This window comes from Monopterus albus, unplaced genomic scaffold (genome assembly GCF_001952655.1).
Source record: "Monopterus albus unplaced genomic scaffold, M_albus_1.0 scaffold488.1, whole genome shotgun sequence".
NCBI classification, from domain to species: Eukaryota; Metazoa; Chordata; class Actinopteri; order Synbranchiformes; family Synbranchidae; genus Monopterus; species Monopterus albus.
In genome coordinates this window covers 278,268-295,388 of record NW_018128368.1, presented here as the reverse complement: position 1 = coordinate 295,388, position 17,121 = coordinate 278,268, and the positions used below count along the sequence as shown (strand labels likewise).

At 38.7% G+C, this 17,121-nt stretch overlaps 3 protein-coding genes across 4 annotated transcripts in view; 1 reads left to right on the top strand and 2 right to left on the bottom strand.

Annotated features, from left to right (window-relative positions):
- Positions 1-660: 660 nt before the first annotated feature.
- On the top strand, positions 661-5,426 carry jmjd8 (jumonji domain containing 8). The gene is made up of 8 exons (XM_020587930.1): positions 661-977; positions 1,614-1,662; positions 2,259-2,355; positions 2,468-2,536; positions 3,033-3,152; positions 3,852-3,919; positions 4,131-4,265; positions 5,342-5,426. Exons 1-8 carry the CDS (start codon positions 865-867, stop codon positions 5,420-5,422), a joined length of 732 nt encoding a protein of 243 aa, XP_020443586.1. The 5' UTR covers positions 661-864; the 3' UTR covers positions 5,423-5,426.
- Positions 5,427-5,437: 11 nt separating this feature from the next.
- Positions 5,438-12,750, bottom strand: LOC109952718 (E3 ubiquitin-protein ligase CHIP-like). Of its 2 annotated transcripts, XM_020587929.1 has the most exons (9): positions 12,709-12,750; positions 12,517-12,588; positions 11,626-11,829; positions 10,818-11,016; positions 10,359-10,524; positions 10,141-10,228; positions 9,366-9,422; positions 8,998-9,114; positions 5,438-7,679 (listed from the first exon to the last, which is right to left on the bottom strand). In XM_020587929.1, the coding sequence occupies exons 3-9, from the start codon at positions 11,746-11,748 to the stop codon at positions 7,554-7,556; spliced, it is 876 nt and encodes a 291-aa protein (XP_020443585.1). In that variant the 5' UTR covers positions 11,749-11,829; positions 12,517-12,588; positions 12,709-12,750; the 3' UTR covers positions 5,438-7,553. The 2 variants fall into 2 exon arrangements, with proteins under 2 accessions (XP_020443585.1, XP_020443584.1); XM_020587928.1 differs by lacking the exon at positions 12,709-12,750 and having other exon boundaries at positions 12,517-12,699.
- A 1,064-nt stretch (positions 12,751-13,814) lies between these two features.
- LOC109952715 (calpain-15-like) overlaps positions 13,815-17,121 on the bottom strand; it is a 14,843-nt gene continuing 11,536 nt past the window's right edge. Inside the window, exons 11-14 of the mRNA XM_020587924.1 lie at positions 16,527-16,744; positions 16,075-16,220; positions 15,532-15,710; positions 13,815-15,329 (exon numbers count right to left, since the gene is read on the bottom strand). Of these exons, the coding sequence (XP_020443580.1) occupies positions 15,152-15,329; positions 15,532-15,710; positions 16,075-16,220; positions 16,527-16,744 (721 nt within the window). The 3' untranslated portion in view covers positions 13,815-15,151. The remainder of the gene's footprint in view (positions 15,330-15,531; positions 15,711-16,074; positions 16,221-16,526; positions 16,745-17,121) is intronic.

Sequence of the window (17,121 nt, the reverse complement as noted above, 5' to 3'; positions counted from 1 at the left end):
TTATCTGGATTATCCAAGATATCCGCCGCAAAAAGATTGTGATTTCTCCTGAATTTGGTTACATTTCATTTGGCGGTTTTGAATGGAATATAGTAAGGCTGTATTCTATTCATTTATACAGTTTTCTGTTCTGATATGCCTCTTTTTTTCAGTGAAGGCAGAGGATGGAGTAGGTGGCAGAGGAGGCTGGTGAGTTTACATGGAACACTAATGACATATTTTAGATTATTTTAAAGTATTATGTTTACATCTTCCACTTCTTTTGTAAAACTAGTTAATACCATTCGCAAAGTCTTGCCTATAGTCTAGTAAGTAGCAGTCACTTTAGATGTGGTTCAGTTTAACACGAGGCTGGAAGCGGGAGGACAGTTAATTCACCTACACTCGCTTAACCAGGAAGTAGGGATGGGCGTATCGATATTTCGTTATCCGTCGGTCGATATTTTGGAGTCGATACTTTTTTTTAAGTATCGCGATACCACTGTGGTACTACAAAATGTGCAATTTGTTTTCACTTCTGAATGTTTTAGGTATTACATTTATGTGTGAAAACCAGCCCGATCGTGTTTTATATGTCACATGAGAATATCGAGGGACGGGTGACAGTTGATGTGTCATAAGTGATTTAAAAATTGAATGAACTAGAAAAACAGACACATGTAAAATGAAGTTAGATTTCAGCTTTAAGTAATGTCCACATTACAACAAAATTCAGTGCACATGCAAGGTGCATAAGCGTCACCTTTGCAAGGCTGTACAACAACCACTGCACCAGCGGATGTCACCCACGTGCTCAGTGAATGATGCTTCCAGTATTGAACCAATTTTCAATACAATGGTCCAAAAGGGTTCAAGAAAAGCTTCATGGGGCCTCGTATGGCCATTACTAGTTCAAATTTCAGATTACAAGATGAAGGCCACTGTAATGCCGATGTGTTGGACAGCTCTTCACTTTCATATCATGAGTTTATTGAAAGGTACAATGATTTATGTCCATTAAATATCAGTTGTCATGATATGAGACAAGGTATCATTTAGGTAGTTTGTCCTAATATTATGATCTCAGGTACGATTGTGCTTTTGAGATCCAAGCAGCTTCAGCACAGTTACTGTAGGTATTGTCCACCTTTCTGAGTTGAACAGGTGTTGTATGTTGTACAGCCCAGAGTGAAACCTCCACATTTTTAGTTTTCATTTCCACTTTGCTCTAAAGACTAAGAACAGCCTTTTTTTTTTTTTTAGTCTCTGAGTCAACTCTGTAGGCGTGTGACCTCAGCTCTGTCTGTCAGTCTTGTTACGTGTAATGTGAGCAGTGTTGTAGTACTTGACTCCAGGTCTCAAACTCAAGTCTGACTCGAGTCCAGATTTTCAGGACTTAGCTTGGACTTGAGCACTGGAGACTCAAGACTTGACTCGGACTCAAGGTTTAGTGACTCAACTACAGTACAACACTGAGTGTGAGAAGCAGGGAAGTGTAAACCCACATGTTGTGATTGGTGCTAATAGCATGAATGGATTTCTTTTCCCTGTCTGGGACAGGTGAAACTATGGCTGTAGCTGATGTGTCTAGACTCAGTACTGCTGATGAAGAGAACTGCTTTTTCCATTTTTAGATATGCATACAACAAACCAGTCATCATCAGGGGCCTAACTGATAACACAGTAAGTATTTAATAACTCAGTTAAATCTTATTATTCTCTCAAATAAATCAAGAGATGTGTATGGTAAATGCTTTATTGAAATATTTGCTCTTATTTGAGTTTTTTTTTTATTATTTATAAAACAATCAGGAAAAATTCACCCTCTCACTTTGAATCGAATGCATCCACTTAATGGTTATTAAAGGAGTTTTGTGAATTTTGGTGCATGTGCACTTTGCTGGTATCTCAACATGACCTCACACTCTATAACGGGACCGGAAATGCACATTAAACAGGTGATATTAAAAAAATCTGTTAGAGGGAGGATTTCTCCTTGAACGGTTTCAGCATGTGCACAGTGTAGAGTGCAGTCTGTTGGTGTCAGCACAGTGACACGTTTTTCATTGTATTTGAGTTGAAAATGAAGCAATGATCCTGACCATGTATTTATGAGATGACTACACTTTTCATCTGGGTGTCAACACCCTCACAGTAAAGCTGAGAGTTTGTTCTGACAACACAACAAAAATTGTCCTGGCCCATTCACACTGTGCTGTAATAGAGTAGTGAGCATAAAACTGGAGCTGAACAACAATAAACTCACATGTTTTTTTTAGAAATTCAGGTTGTTGTGTTCCAAGTCAAGCTTACTAGAAGAATATGGCGACCGGACAGTGAGGCTCAGTACAGCTAACACTTATTCTTACAGGAAAGGTATGCATGCCTAACAGTAGCCCTTGTATGCAGCAGGGATTTTTTTTTAATTTATATGTTTATACAGTATTTGACTGCTAACCACTGACTCATCATGAATCATTTGTTCCAGTGGACGTCCCGTTCCAGGACTATGTGAATATTTTACTGAGGCCTCAGTCTGCAGACGCCCTCGGCAGTGGTAGGTTAAACCCTCATCTCTCACAGGAGGTCTGTTTACAGCAGAGAGGACCGGCACAAACATTTCTGGGGCTCTAAGCAGAGTCTGATGTGTTAAAATGCTTCATATACAGATTTGTATATGGTGTATATGGGCCTGAGTCAAAATAAACAATATTGTGTGTGTTCATGGGGTTGAAGGAACCACTGGCACAGTGGTTAGCGCTGTCGCCTCACAGCAGGAAGGTTCTGGGTTCGAGTTTTTAAAGATAGAATTATTTTTAAAATGAAAAGGATTCATCCTCTGAGGACCAGGAAGTGATGCCAGAAATATCAGAATAATAAACAGACAAATTAACTTGAAATATAAAGAGTGTGTTTTGACCAGAGAGCGATGTTGGTCGAAAAGTCAATCAATAAAAAATGGAGAACATGAATATGTCAACTAATACATTTTTATATCTCCAATTGACTTTTTAGCAGATTTGTTATTTTCTTTCTCCATGTTTCTTCTACAGACACGCTGTATTTCTTTGGAGACAACAACTTCACTGAATGGCAGAGTCTGTTCGAGCAGTACAAGCCTCCGCCGTACGTCCTGCCTCACACCAGTGGAGCGTACAGCTTCGGAATTGCAGGCCAGTGTCTGTTGTGCACAGCCCAGAGGTGTATGATCAGTTAATTAACATAAAATAACTGTAAACGCACATGAAGAAGTCAGCCAGCTAGTGACAGAGGCAGACTTCAAGTACTGTACAGTATAATGTAATGACAAATAAAGACAAGTAAATAAAATGTTGTATAAAAGCAGAAAAAAGAATGTAAAAAGGAAAAGGTGTATTATAAAACTTCATACATTATTTCTTAAAAATAATAAGATAATGCCTTGCTTTACATGTCTATAAATTCCATTTTATTTCCAAATAACCTCTTCAGAATCCTTCTATCATTTGGTGCTATAGATAAAATAGAACATGCTCAGTAGGTACATTTTAAATGATGATAGCAGGTGAGCTACTAACACAAAATGCAAACAAACATGAACAATGAATGGAAATGAAAATTTCCTAAAAAGAAATGAATATAAATAAATATTCACTGGGGTTTAAATGGAGCACATTCTTTTATGGAAATTGTTCTGGAAGTCATCAGCATCAAGCATCTTGAACATAGTAAAGTGTTTTATTAAATTAAATCAAAAATAGAATAATTTTTTGTTTAAAAAAGAACAGTGTTTCATTTACAGCAACTCAATGGAAATCATAAAATTACATCTCAAATATCAGAATATTGATTAGATGAAAAGCACCAACTGTAGCCGGTTTGTTTGTCTGCAGGTCCTGGAACAGGAGTGCCCTTTCATTGGCATGGCCCTGGTTATTCTGAGGTCATCTATGGCAGAAAGGTAAAACTCTTTTGCTTCCTTTTTGGCATTTTGGTTTATTAAGTCCTAAACTGGTTCCCGAATTGCTTACCATTTGTCTATATAGAAGCCATCAGGGAATGTTCTGGAGTCATGGTTATGTGCAGCTGATTGTTTCCTCTGCTGACACCCGAAAACGAACTGTCAGCTGAGCTTTATAAATTTGTCTTTTAATTCATTTCTTGGCCCACAGCGCTGGTTCCTCTATCCGCCTGAAAAAGAGCCAAATTTCCACCCGAACCACACCACCCTGTCCTGGGTGAAAGAAACCTACCCTCACCTACTGGAGGAAGAGGCTCCGCTGGAGTGCACCATCAGACCTGGAGAGGTAACAACACCCAGTGTGGGTCAGGTCGAGTATTTATAGACTATTAGAGTGGGTTTATAGTTTATAGCTCAAAAACAGCTCCTCATATTGATCTCCTCACATACTTTCATTCATTTAGCATTCAAGCTCTTGCACAAGTTACAGCACCACCACCAAGAAAAGTTTTAACAAGCCGAAAAAAACCTTTTATCAGTTTTAATGAATAATTTTGCACGCCCAATTTTTCAGTTTTTTATTTGTTAAAAAAGTTTGAAATATCCAATAAATTTCGTTCCACTTCATGATTGTGTCCCACTTGTTGTTGATTCTTCACAAAAAAATTACAGTTTTATATCTTTATGTTTGAAGCCGGAAATGTGGCAAAAGGTCGCAAAGTTCCAGGGGGCCGAATACTTTCGCAAGGCACTGTAGAAGCGATCAGGGAATGTTCTGGAATCAGGGTTATGTGCAGCTGATTGTTTCCTCTGCTGACACCCAAAAACGAACTGTCAGCTGAGCTTTATAAATTTGTCTTTTAATTCATTTCTTGGCCCACAGCGCTGGTTCCTCTATCCGCCTGAAAAAGAGCCAAATTTCCACCCGAACCACACCACCCTGTCCTGGGTGAAAGAAACCTACCCTCACCTACTGGAGGAAGAGGCTCCGCTGGAGTGCACCATCAGACCTGGAGAGGTAACAACACCCAGTGTGGATCAGGTCTAGTATTTATAGACTATTAGAGTGGGTTTAGAGTTTATAGCTCAAAAACAGCTCCTCATATTGATCTCCTCACATACTTTCATTCATTTAGCATTCAAGCTCTTGCACAAGTTACAGCACCACCACCAAGAAAAGTTTTAACAAGCCGAAAAAAACCTTTTATCAGTTTTAACTTGCTACAGATGAGTTTTGAACTAAAATGTTCTTTTTTTTTTCCTTCCATGACTAAATATCAAGACTGGAACCTGGTTTGCTGCTTGAAGCAAAGAATTATGAAAAGAGGAAGAAATTGTAGAAATCATGTAAACAGAAGATCTTTCTGGGACAAACATGAAGTATTTTAGTTATTTTCTATTATCTGGATGTTTTTCCATCAGGTGCTGTATTTCCCTGATCGCTGGTGGCATGCGACGCTCAACCTGGACACCAGCGTTTTTATCTCCACCTTCCTCGGTTGAGTTTCTGCCCAATCAATTTTTTAATTAAAACCAAGATTCCTTTTCAAAGTTATTTAATGTGTTTTGTGACCAGAGGATCTAACAAGTGTAGTTTCAGCAGTATAGAGTTTTACTTTTTATGCAGAAAACTGATTTCTGTACTTTTTTAGATGTACACTGAAGGTTTCATAGCAAAAACACAAATCTTAGAATTAATACTCATCTGTTACTGTGGTGCTTGGTGAAGACAGATGTCTAAAAACAAAAGGAGATGTATTACTGTCATTGCTGATTGAGGACTAAACATTACAGCTTCCCAGTGTCTCAAATCACTGAAGGACGAGCACAAATGACTGACACTCAAGACATGGCAAATTTCTTTTGTCATATCATTTCTGAACATGTTTTATCCTTTATTCCATAGCAGCCAGATGCTTTTAGTTTTTCTGTGGCATGTGAAATCTGATTGTCACACTGATGTCTCAACTGAAAGTTAGTTTCCCATAAAGGTCAAACGAAAGACCCTTCAGTCTTCAATAAAGTCTACAAATGCAAGAAATTACACTTTAACTTGATTGACACATTTAAACAGCCAATTGTGGATAAAATAAACACGCACACACCTGTAATAAAACTAATAACACTGATAATGATAGATACCGTGTATATGCACTCCAGAAAGTGCAGAAAACCAGGAAAAAGAGTCAACACACAAAAAAACAAAAAAATCATGGATCCCCATAAAATCTGTTCATGAATAAAAGAACAATATAAAGACAATCTTTCGTGGTACTGAGCAGCACGTAAAACTAAAACCGGTCCTTCCACCTTCCAGCTGGTCTTTAAACGGCAAATACAGCTGTTTACTCAGTTCATACTTAAAGTGTACCAGTGGTACAGTTTTCATATACAGTGGCTTCAGGAAGTAATCACACCCACCACAGGGAAAATAAAAGCAGAAAGGATGAACTTGACCACAATCTGCCACAGTAGGGTCTGAATAAACTGATTTCAGTCTGTGATTTTTTAATAAATTTACAAGAATGTCTAAAAACATGTTTTCACTTTGTGGTTATTGAGTGTCGGTTGATGAGTAAACTGACTGCAGTTGGCAGTGTCTTGATATTCAGAGCCACAGCAAGGATGATCACAATACCTGATAATCAATACTGGGTTATTTTTAATTGAGGCAAATCAGCCATTAAACCATCAGTGACCACCCTGTGCAGCTGCTCATTCAATAGTTACTCATAAACAGTGGAAAAGTGAACACATTTAATGTCCTAAATATGAGCACTAATACAAGCATGTGATGGCATGAATAAAGGCACTGTGATATCACTTCTCTGTCCCATTCACTTCTACTGAATTAAATCCTCAGTGTAGGAGCTGTACACAGTCCTCAGACTGTGATTAAATGGTGCAGCTCATGCCTGAGGTGTTGAGCTCTCAATGGTCCCAGTAAAAACAAGCAAAATGGAAAAAATGGACCAAACAAAACAGAAACAAAAAAAAAGGACTGTTGCTCTGTCACCCGGCATTTGACTGACTTCTGAATATTTCATGATTTGTGCCATATTCAACATGAAAGCATCATCACAGCAGCTAAACTGAATCTACTGTCCACATATTTTAAAGCCTTAAAAACATATTTTGTGAGCTTCCGCTTGAAATTGGATACAAAGACCAAAATTATCAGCCAAAGTTGCAGCTGTTTTGGTTATTTCACGGCTGATTTTTTGGATCTTTGTTACAATCAAGTGGCAGTCGAAGACGGGATCTTTGTGCAAATGTTCACTTACACTAAACTGAAGTGACTTATACACTGTGGGTTCTTCAGTCATTTCTCCTTGTTATATAAATTCACCTTTCTCTCGTTACTTTGAAGCACTTTGTAACTTCAGTTTTGAAAAGTACTGCATATTTTAAATTCACTCGTGGTCACTGGAGCAAGATGATCATTAAAATGAAGTTCAGTGAGGCTTATTGTGAGAAACCACTTGATTTGTTGTGGACATCAAACTTGTCATAAACTACTTAAATGAAACCAGTGGCAGAGCGGCAGCCCTCCATGGTGACTAGTGGCTATAACTGACTGATCTGCCTTGATTCATAAACTGTTAAAATGACTTCCCCTCCCTCTTTTTACTCGTCAGTAGTCCTCCACCCATCCATTCTCCAAAATAAAAGCATCAATGACTTCCTTCATTGCCAGGTTGGGGATGAGCTGATCTTGGGTCAGCGGTGTGCGTGTCACTGGGTCAAAATGGCCGACTCGCTATAAGAGAAGAACAAATGCTTCAATGTGAGAGTTTGTCTGCTAAGAATTTTCTATTTTCACATGCAAGTTTTTTAATTCAATGTAGAGCTGAAAAGATTATTGTAGCATATTATTAGGCAGACTCGCAAAAACCTGTCTGTTACAATAACAAAATATCTGCCTCCTTCAACTTCTAAAATGTAAGGATTTGCTACTTTTCCCTGTTTCATGTCATTTTAAGTTGAAAACCTCGATATTTTACAGCTACTAGAAACAGCTTCCATTATGCTGGGATAACTTATTCTGGGGCTATTGTTGACTGAATCGATGAGCAGAAAAACTTTGAGGAGTAAGAGTACATTACAATTGAAACATATTTAGAAGGTTACAATGTGCAAAGAACCAAACTGACTGTTTATACCTTTAAACACAAAATTCTATCATGACACACAAAGTGATAAACATTCAATCACATGTTCACTCCTCAGAATACAAACTCCTCATGTCAGCACAGGTTTCAGTGCCCATTGCTGAGTGATGATGTAACAGGTACTGGGCTAGTTATAAATTTGGCCACTATGTTCATGTGGAATGACATTTATCAAAAATACAAAATACAAAACTTTAGGGGCCTTCCCTGGTAGGCTACTGGTTAAGGCACAGCGCTCTCACCGCGGTGCTCCAGGTTGTGTCAGGAAGGGCATCCGGCGTAAAAACACATGCCGAATGTCAACATGCGAGTTGATTCCCTGTATGTAAAAACACATGCCGAATGTCAACATGTGAGTCGATTCGCTGTACCCCGAAACGGGAAAAAGCCGAAAGTGACATTCATACAAAATTTTAGGACTAACCTACAAATACCCTATCCAAACGGTATGCCATGGTGGTGGCTATGAGTAAACCATTACAAAGTCACTAGAAATACACTTTTTAAAAAGAGAATAGCTCAAATGTTCAGTTGATATTTATATTCAAGCATCAAACATATCAAAAGTGTTAAAACAGACACACACATTCACTGAAGCTGAAGATAAGATAAAACAAAAAGTGTTAGATTACAGTGTTCAATTATTGGTGTCCATAAAGCAAACAACACAAAAATAAACAATTATATGCATCTATGGTCTAGATTTATTAGTTTGTATTAGTTGAAACAGATTTAGTGTCAACTGTCTGCTGTGTTGCATTGAACATTATGATGTACTCACCATGCTCATGTATTGCCTCTCCGGATACAGGTGTCTTCATGTTGTGTGCCATGTGAATTTTAACACTTTAATAGAATGTCCCTGCAATGGTTTGTTTTACGTGCAGAGCCGGGTGATGCTTTTACCTGCAGGTGCTCTTCAATGTCTTTCCGGTCATAAGTGACACCACTGGGAGTGATACATGGCTCTCTCATCAACTCAAAGCTGATCTTTCCACACAGGAAGTCTGGGATCTCGCGCTTCTGTCAAAGACACAGCAAACACAATGTGATCTCCTTTAAATATTTTTATAAATCTCTGCATTACCTCTGTTCACTTAACACCGAAAATCATTCTGAGACAAGAGAGAATGTTCATTTTGTTTCTCTGTATCTGCAAAATCACTGGAAGGCTTTTTTCTGTCAGGTGTTATTTTCTAATGCAACTGATATACAGTAACAGTTCAGTCTCTCTGTCTGTGAGGAGAATTTAGTTTACAGTCGTCAACACCAACCTTCCTGTTTTCATCGACTTGACAAAACAGCTCCTCCAAGTCTGAGAGGTACTTGTCCTGTGGGAAAACATTAGATTACAAGTAACAATAGTGAAATATGGTGCATATATTACATAAACAACACAGTCAGTGACTTAGAATCTTTAACTGAACAAAGTCATTTAAAATCCGGACTATAAGCCGCTACTTTTTTCACAAGCTTTGAACCCTGCGGCTTAAACAATGATGTGACTAATTTATGGATTTTTACGGGCTAACGAGCTTCGTGCCGCCAATACATTTAGCCTCGTAACATCAGACCAATGAAATTACTGAACAGGTCACAGTGGACCAATGAAACTTCGAATTAAATCAAATGCACTAAATTCTTCAGGCATCAGTCATTTTGCGCTTCATGCACACACCCTCATCATGGAAAACGCACGAAGAAATGCATATGATGCAGTTTTCAAGTTAAAGGCGATCGATCAGGCTGTCGAAGAAGGAAATAGAGCTGCTGCACATAAGCTTGGCATCAATGAATCGATGGTGAGACGTCGGAGACGTGTGTAAATATCTCATGTTACAACGTGGACACCTGCGGCTTATAGACAAGTGCGGCCTATATATGTACTAAATTTTTTTTCTTCTTAAATTTAGTGGGTGTGGCTTATAGTCAGGTGTGCGCAAAAATAGTCCGGATTTTACGTTAAGATAAATGTTTTGAAATGTTCACTTCTATCTCATTGTCTAGAAATTTTGTTTGTTTTGGACTAAGCTCCTCATAAAAACCTACATGCTTTGTGTGGATCGCGTTGAGATTGTGTTGAATTCTGCTGTCATCAGACTTGTCCTCTTGTTTCTGTCTGCAGCCCTCCAGTTCTCTGTTGGTTAGACCGCACGCACAGATACTCAGACACATGGATAATTCACAGAAGAAAAGTAAGACTTGAAATGAAAAATCTATTTCACAGTGATATGTATCCTTCCCTGCTGACATTGGATAGGACCTGCCTCTTTTTCTCAGCAAGGATCAGTCTGGTGAGGTAGGCGTGCAGCTCGCTCTCCTGACTGATCCTCCTCTCTTCCATGCTGTTCCACCGTTTCTTCTTTGCTATCCTCAGAGCGCTTGGAATGTCATCACCAAAGTTCAGCCGTTGCTCCTTTGCAAGGTTATAGGCTGGAAAACGGAACTATATGTTAATTTCACCTCGTCTGTTATCATATTCCTCAAAGGGTGTGTGTAGAACAGTACGAAAACTATCAAGCAGCTGGCAGAGACCAGAAATGCGTTTCTTGTGGACTTGTTTCTCCCAAGCCTGGTACCTTTTTGGACGGAACTATATGTTAATTTCACCTCGTCTGTTATCATATTCCTCAAAGGGTGTGTGTAGAACAGTACGAAAACTATCAAGCAGCTGGCAGAGACCAGAAATATGTTTCTTGTGGACTTGTTTCCCCCAAGCCTGGTACCTTTTTGCAGGTTGCCAATGGCTTCATCATAGTTCTCCATCTCCAGATGACACTGGCCCATGAAGAAATGAGCTTTGACTGATTGGCTGTCCAGCTCCAGAGCGCGTCTGCAGTCTGCCAGAGCCTTGTCATACTGATGCAGTTTCACGTAACACAGCGCTCTGTTAGTGTAGTATGCTGGGACAGAGGGGCTGTGGGTCTCACAGAGGACAAAAGACAAAACACACATACTGGAAAGGTGTACCGAGGCAACATCTTCCTTCCAGATACTGATTCCAGCACCTAAACTCAATACCATATGAAAAATGTTTGTATTTTTCATTATGCTTCTTTCATCGGTTGTTTTACAGTGCCTTAGATTTTTGAGATTTAGATTTTGTTACCTATATACAGTATCTGCGTTATATTTAATTTATATTGTGTGGCATTCGCGTGGATGGCAAAGTAAGAATTTTTAAACAAGGAAACACAAGGAAACACGTTTGTACAAGGAAATACGTTTCCTCACTGTGCATATGACAAACACTTGAACTTGAATTTAAAATCTGTATGCTTCACTGCATGGAACCATGTAGGGTAACAGGTTGCTGTGGCAGTTAAATGCTGACAGTCACTTTTCTTTTATCAAACCTCTCAGTCCACTTTGTCTCCTTGTACTCTACATTTAACCAAATAACCACACTATACAACCTTTAAGTACAACACAAAGGTTTTTAAAAAAAGATATTTTTAGAGATATCTTTAGGATGAAAACATGGATGTTGTAATTAGACACTGCTGCTGCAGACCCAGTACACCTGCTTCTTACTATGGCTTTGCTGTAGCAGGCAGCAGCCTCCAGGTACTTGCGGTTCAGAAAGAGGCGGTTTCCCTGCTCCTTCAGCTCCTGAGCCGACAACAAAGCGCTTTTTTCTGGACTATCGGAGTCCATCGGGCTGGCTGCACTGCTGGCAGCTGCCTCTTCACTCTGCTTCCCTATTCTGACATGCAGATCCAACAGACAAGATGGAAACTGAGAGAAAAAGACCAGAAATAAATTGTGATGCGATAACAAATACAACAAGAAGGGTCACATAGTACAAACGGGAAAACAGTAAATAGTTATATCTCATTAGAAGTCTGAGAAAATAATCCTGTGATTTCTCTCATGTTATCTTGGACTGGCCTTGCCACTTTGACCCAGTCTTAAATCTTCCTTTTGCATCCACTCCTAAGTCACTGACCTCCCCCGTGTGTTCCATCTATCAAAGAAACGACAATTCCCTCTATCTGACAACACAAAATGTAGTCACTGTGTGTTAAGGTCCTGGATCATGGCTTTATCGTACCTGTTTTTTTGCGTTTAAGTGTTATTCAGTCTTATTATGTTGCCTATCACTACTAACACGGGCATAGCTCATAACAGACTGAAACAACTCGCACTTAACCGCGTCCTAACTTATATGAATCAATGTTAAGCTAACATCAGCTACGGCTCCTCTGTTTCATTCCAATTTTCTATATAATTTCTAATTTTGTCGTATATTTCCGTGCAGTACAGTATGTAGCATCTTTTTTTACAGCCAGACTGGCAGCCATTATGAAGTTAACCAACCACGGTAATAACATTACACTATTGCCGAACGCAGAGAGCGTTAACTTTCATACATATAACATTAAGATAACTAGCGCTACATATTTCATCATTATATTTACATACCCGGAGTTGATGTTTGATAAAGTTCCTGAGTGTGAAGAGCTGATGTATTCTGTAAAGTCGGTGTTGCTAAGACTACAAAAGACGAGCAGTTTTAATATATTTTAGTTAGGCTGCTAGCTACTGTAACAAGTGCTAGCTCGGCAAACAGATGTTTTGATTATGTTTGTGACGTAGAACGTCATTAGGATACACCTTAGGATTCTTGGGAGTCTTCTTCTTTTTCAGCTTCTTCTTCTGGCGGATTGCGAACCAACGAACAAGGCGCATATCGCCCCCTACTGTATCGGAGTGTGTAGAGTCGTTGCATTGAATTACTTGAATTCCAGGATCGGCGTAAAAACAAACAAACAAAGCCAATATCCTATTTACTAATCCTGTCTTAATAATGAATCCAACTAATGCCTTTCTAATCACCCTAAATAAATACTCTCTCTGTGCCCAATAATGATTTTATGGGAGAAATGTCCAACTTGAAGCTTCAGTTTTATTTTGAAAAAAGTTTAATTATTGAAACGCGTTTTATTATAGAAAATCATATCATGAAAAAATATTTATTATGGGAAAAATATTTATCATAGGAAAAACATTAGGCTTATAGAAAAACTGAAAATGAAAGAGACCAAGACTAAAACAAAGAATACAATGGTAAGTAAATTTCAGTGAAGAAATATGACCAACATAAAGTTGGATGCAAAGTTGTATGGGCATAAATCCAGTGTTTTTCTTGTTTTTAATAGTATAATATTGTTTTAATGGACTGCTTGGAATCAAGTGTAACATAAGGTTAAAAAGTAAAGTTGGAGAATTTAGAACTATGCATAGCCTATATGTTTTTTGTAATATCAGTAAAGCATAATAATATAGTACTCACTGGCTCCATGTAGACAAATATATTATAAAAAAAACATAAGAAAGTCAGCCAAGAAAAAGCAATATACTGTACACTTTGTTTCAAAACAATACATTTCTGTCCTGTTTGCCATATTGTACTTGAAATGTAAATTGGAGAAAAGTGTAGTCTCTACAGCTTGGGATTTTCATATCTCATAAAAATATTCTTTAAATTTGATTCATATATTTTGTACCATACAATTTTCCTTCAGTGGTTCAAAAATAAAAATCATATTTATGTTTGATGTTTTATTTCTGTAAACAGGAATAACTGAAACCCTTTTTATTTAGAGCCTGCAGATAAACTTTGGAAATGCATTTTTAACTTTGTAGTTAAAAATATAATGCAAATCTTTTCCTTTAAAAATATTTCTAGCTATGAAATCACAACACAACTTTTTCCTTCGTGAATTTATTTGTATTATGGTAAAATTTTATATTCATACATGTACATTTGCTAATAAAAATGAATATCCTTGCCACAGTTCACCCTTTTTTAACTCCTTTTCAAGTCACAAGTCGGTGACGTGAGTTTAGCTGCTCTGTACGGTCTAAAGATTTCATAGAACAAAGAAACATAGGAAGAGGTGGAACAGGAGGTTCAAACATGGCCCAAAATTCCTAAGTAGCTTGATTAGGCCCTGTCCAGTGCTGAGCAGTGTGCCTGTGTAAACCTACATACCACAGTATATGAAACCTTAATGTAAAAAAAAATAAAATAAAAATCAAATATTACACAATCATCACAAAACTCATAAAGTTCTATCTTAATTCCACAAATAGATCAGCCACAGATAAGGAGCTCTGTGTGTTATAAGTGATGAAACCTCTTAACAGTTTTCAAACATTTGCATAGTTTTTATGTTCTTTCTAGCAATACAATGGTTTGGAATACATGAGCATATTTTAAACCATCTCCTTAAAAATAAAACACCACAAGAATGCAGCATAGTTTAAAGTTTATAAAGTGCTAATGCAATCACACAGCAACTCTTTGCTATAGCTCTAAACTAAAACAATTTGTTTAATAGACTGCAGTATGACTGAGTATTACTGAGGTGACTAAACACTGTGTTGCCTTTTTTTTTTACCTTTACCTAGAAATTCCAGACACAACTAATAACTTCTGTTTAACTACCAGTGCAATTGAGACAGTTTGTACCTGAAGACCATCCAGTGATCTGACATGTAATCTATAAAGTGCATCATGTGTTTGCTAAAACACTTTTCTGTCTTTGTGAAGAGATGTGCAGCTGCTGGATTGGATTAGACATTACTTGGGAGGCAGGCCTGTTCACTTGTCAACTTAAAGGGCCATAACTGTTACTGCATGGTTGTCTTTCTCTCCTTCTTGTTCTTTAATGTTTTATTCAACAAGTGAGATTATTCCTGGTTCTGATTGGCTTGGGTTGTGAAAAACATTTTTATAATTCATTCATTCATTCATTCATTTTCTACCGCTTAGTCCCTGAACGGGGTCACGGCATTTTTATAATTGAAACAGCAATCAGTCACTTGTCTATCTGTTCACTAAATATGATGCTCTCTTGTAAAAAGTCCAACATTTTTGGGAAATAAACTTGTTTTCCATTAACAGGCATAAGTCCCAAAATGTCGAACTGTTCCTTCAGAGAATGGTTCTCCCTGTTCAGATGTCCTGATCCCAGTTCTAGTGAACAAAACAGATTTGTCACCTGGTCCCTCCCAGTTTCCCCAAATGGTTGTGCAGCTCCCAGTCAGGCAGTCAGAGGGGTCGAGGCTGATGCAGGCCTGCAGTCTCTGGGCTCAAAGCAGGACTGTGTGTTGCCTTTGAGGGGCTCCAGTTCCCCAGAGAAGCCTGGATGGTCTTACGGTGAGCCAGTCTGTGTGTAATGGAGAATCCAGCATTTCCCTCCAGCTGAGACAAAACCACAAGCACTTGTCTGGGAGAGAAGAAACAAAACCTCATTCATTCCTCGGCTGATACAGATCCAGATGTCAAACTGCTGGTTTCTGTTAAGGTTTTATTTGAAACAATGTAAACATCAACTGTTTCTTAAATAATAGTTTGCTGTCAGTAATTTTATCTCAAACTAATTTATTAATGAGCAGTTGTTTTCAGCAGTGTCGTGTGCTGCAGTGAACCTGTGCAGAGGCGGGATGCTGTCGATGGTTTTGAGGCTGCAGCGTGTTGACACCACATTGAAGCTGTCGCTGCAGTCACAGGACACGTGCAGGTGGTGTCTGGGGTGTCTGTTTTCCACCATGACGATGAGCCCCGCCCAGCCGTGTGTCAGGTAGTAACATGTCATCCCCTCCCGACCCTGACACACACACAAATACACACACACACACACACACACACACACACACAGCAGCTCAGTGCTCACCTTTGAAATCTTATGTTCAGTACAGAGGTCAAAACAGGAAAAGTCGCTGATTTCATGTCCTGTAGACACGTTCATTGTGCTGTTACCATTGGTTTTGTGTGCTTGCCAGCAAAATTGTAAAATAAAAGGCTGAGTACTGGGGTGCAAATGTAAGCTGATCCATTTCTAAGAACATATGTTGTCAGTTTACTGTAAACAGTCTGAAGTGCTGATATCTGAGTATCATATACAGTGTGGATAAAATGTAGATTTATGACTTGGTCACATTAAAACCCAGACTGAATGGATGCAGCATCACCTCATGTCTCTCTCCTTTGGTTTCTGTCAGCTGAATGATGGCGTCGGCGATGGTTGTGTAGGAGGCTGGTACTTGCTCCACCATCACCAGCCTGGAGCTGTAGATGGCCAGCATGTAACCTGGAGCCTCTGATCTGCCACAGTTCGCTGAAAACACACAACAGTGGCTTAGAAACAGATTAAGAGATAACATTCAATATTAAATATATGTCAGCTCTAGGCATTTCACAGATATACAGTATTTCTTTCATTATTATTTTTACTTTATGTGCAACTTTATTTTTTTACAGTTTTTTTCCTAAAGAATTCACATATTGAGCGATGAGTGGTAAAGTTTGGTGTGAAGTTTTACTGTGTATATTTTTCAAATCTGTTTTGAATTTAAAAAACTTTAAAAAAAAAATCCAGCCTCATCATTGAAAAAGAGCCTGCTGTTAGTTACTTGTTACCTACCTGTCCCCTGTGTGGTGCTGCGCCAGTGGTTAAAAGCGCAGCAGAGCACAGCGTACTCGCCTGGCTCCAGCATGACATCACAGCCCACAAACCTCCTCACCGAGCGCCGGCTGTGAGCCAGCAGACGACCCAGCGTCAGAGCCCCGGCGCTGTCGTAGGCCACCCGAAAGACCAGCACGCACAAATCCAACAGGTGGCTCTCTGCTGTGTCCCATCGTCTGAAGACACACAGGAGACAGGGTAAATATTAGGATGTAGAATTTTAGTCTATAAATGATACAAGCTCATTCTTTTGTTGCCTTGCGTATCCAGAAAGAAGCTGATAGAACACAACTCTTTATAAATTACTTTCTGGACTAAATCCACTGAAGAACTGTGGCAACTTGCGCATTTTGTATTCTTCATTGATTTTGCCATATTTGGAGTATGGCGTTGAAAACTGGGGAAATACATACAGGAGTTCACTTCAACCATTGTACATATTACAGAAGAGAGCGATAAGAGTTGTACACAAGATGGGGTATAGGGATCACACAAATGTAGTTTTCATACAGTCTAAATTGTTAAAATTCTTTGATTTAGTGGAATATAAGAC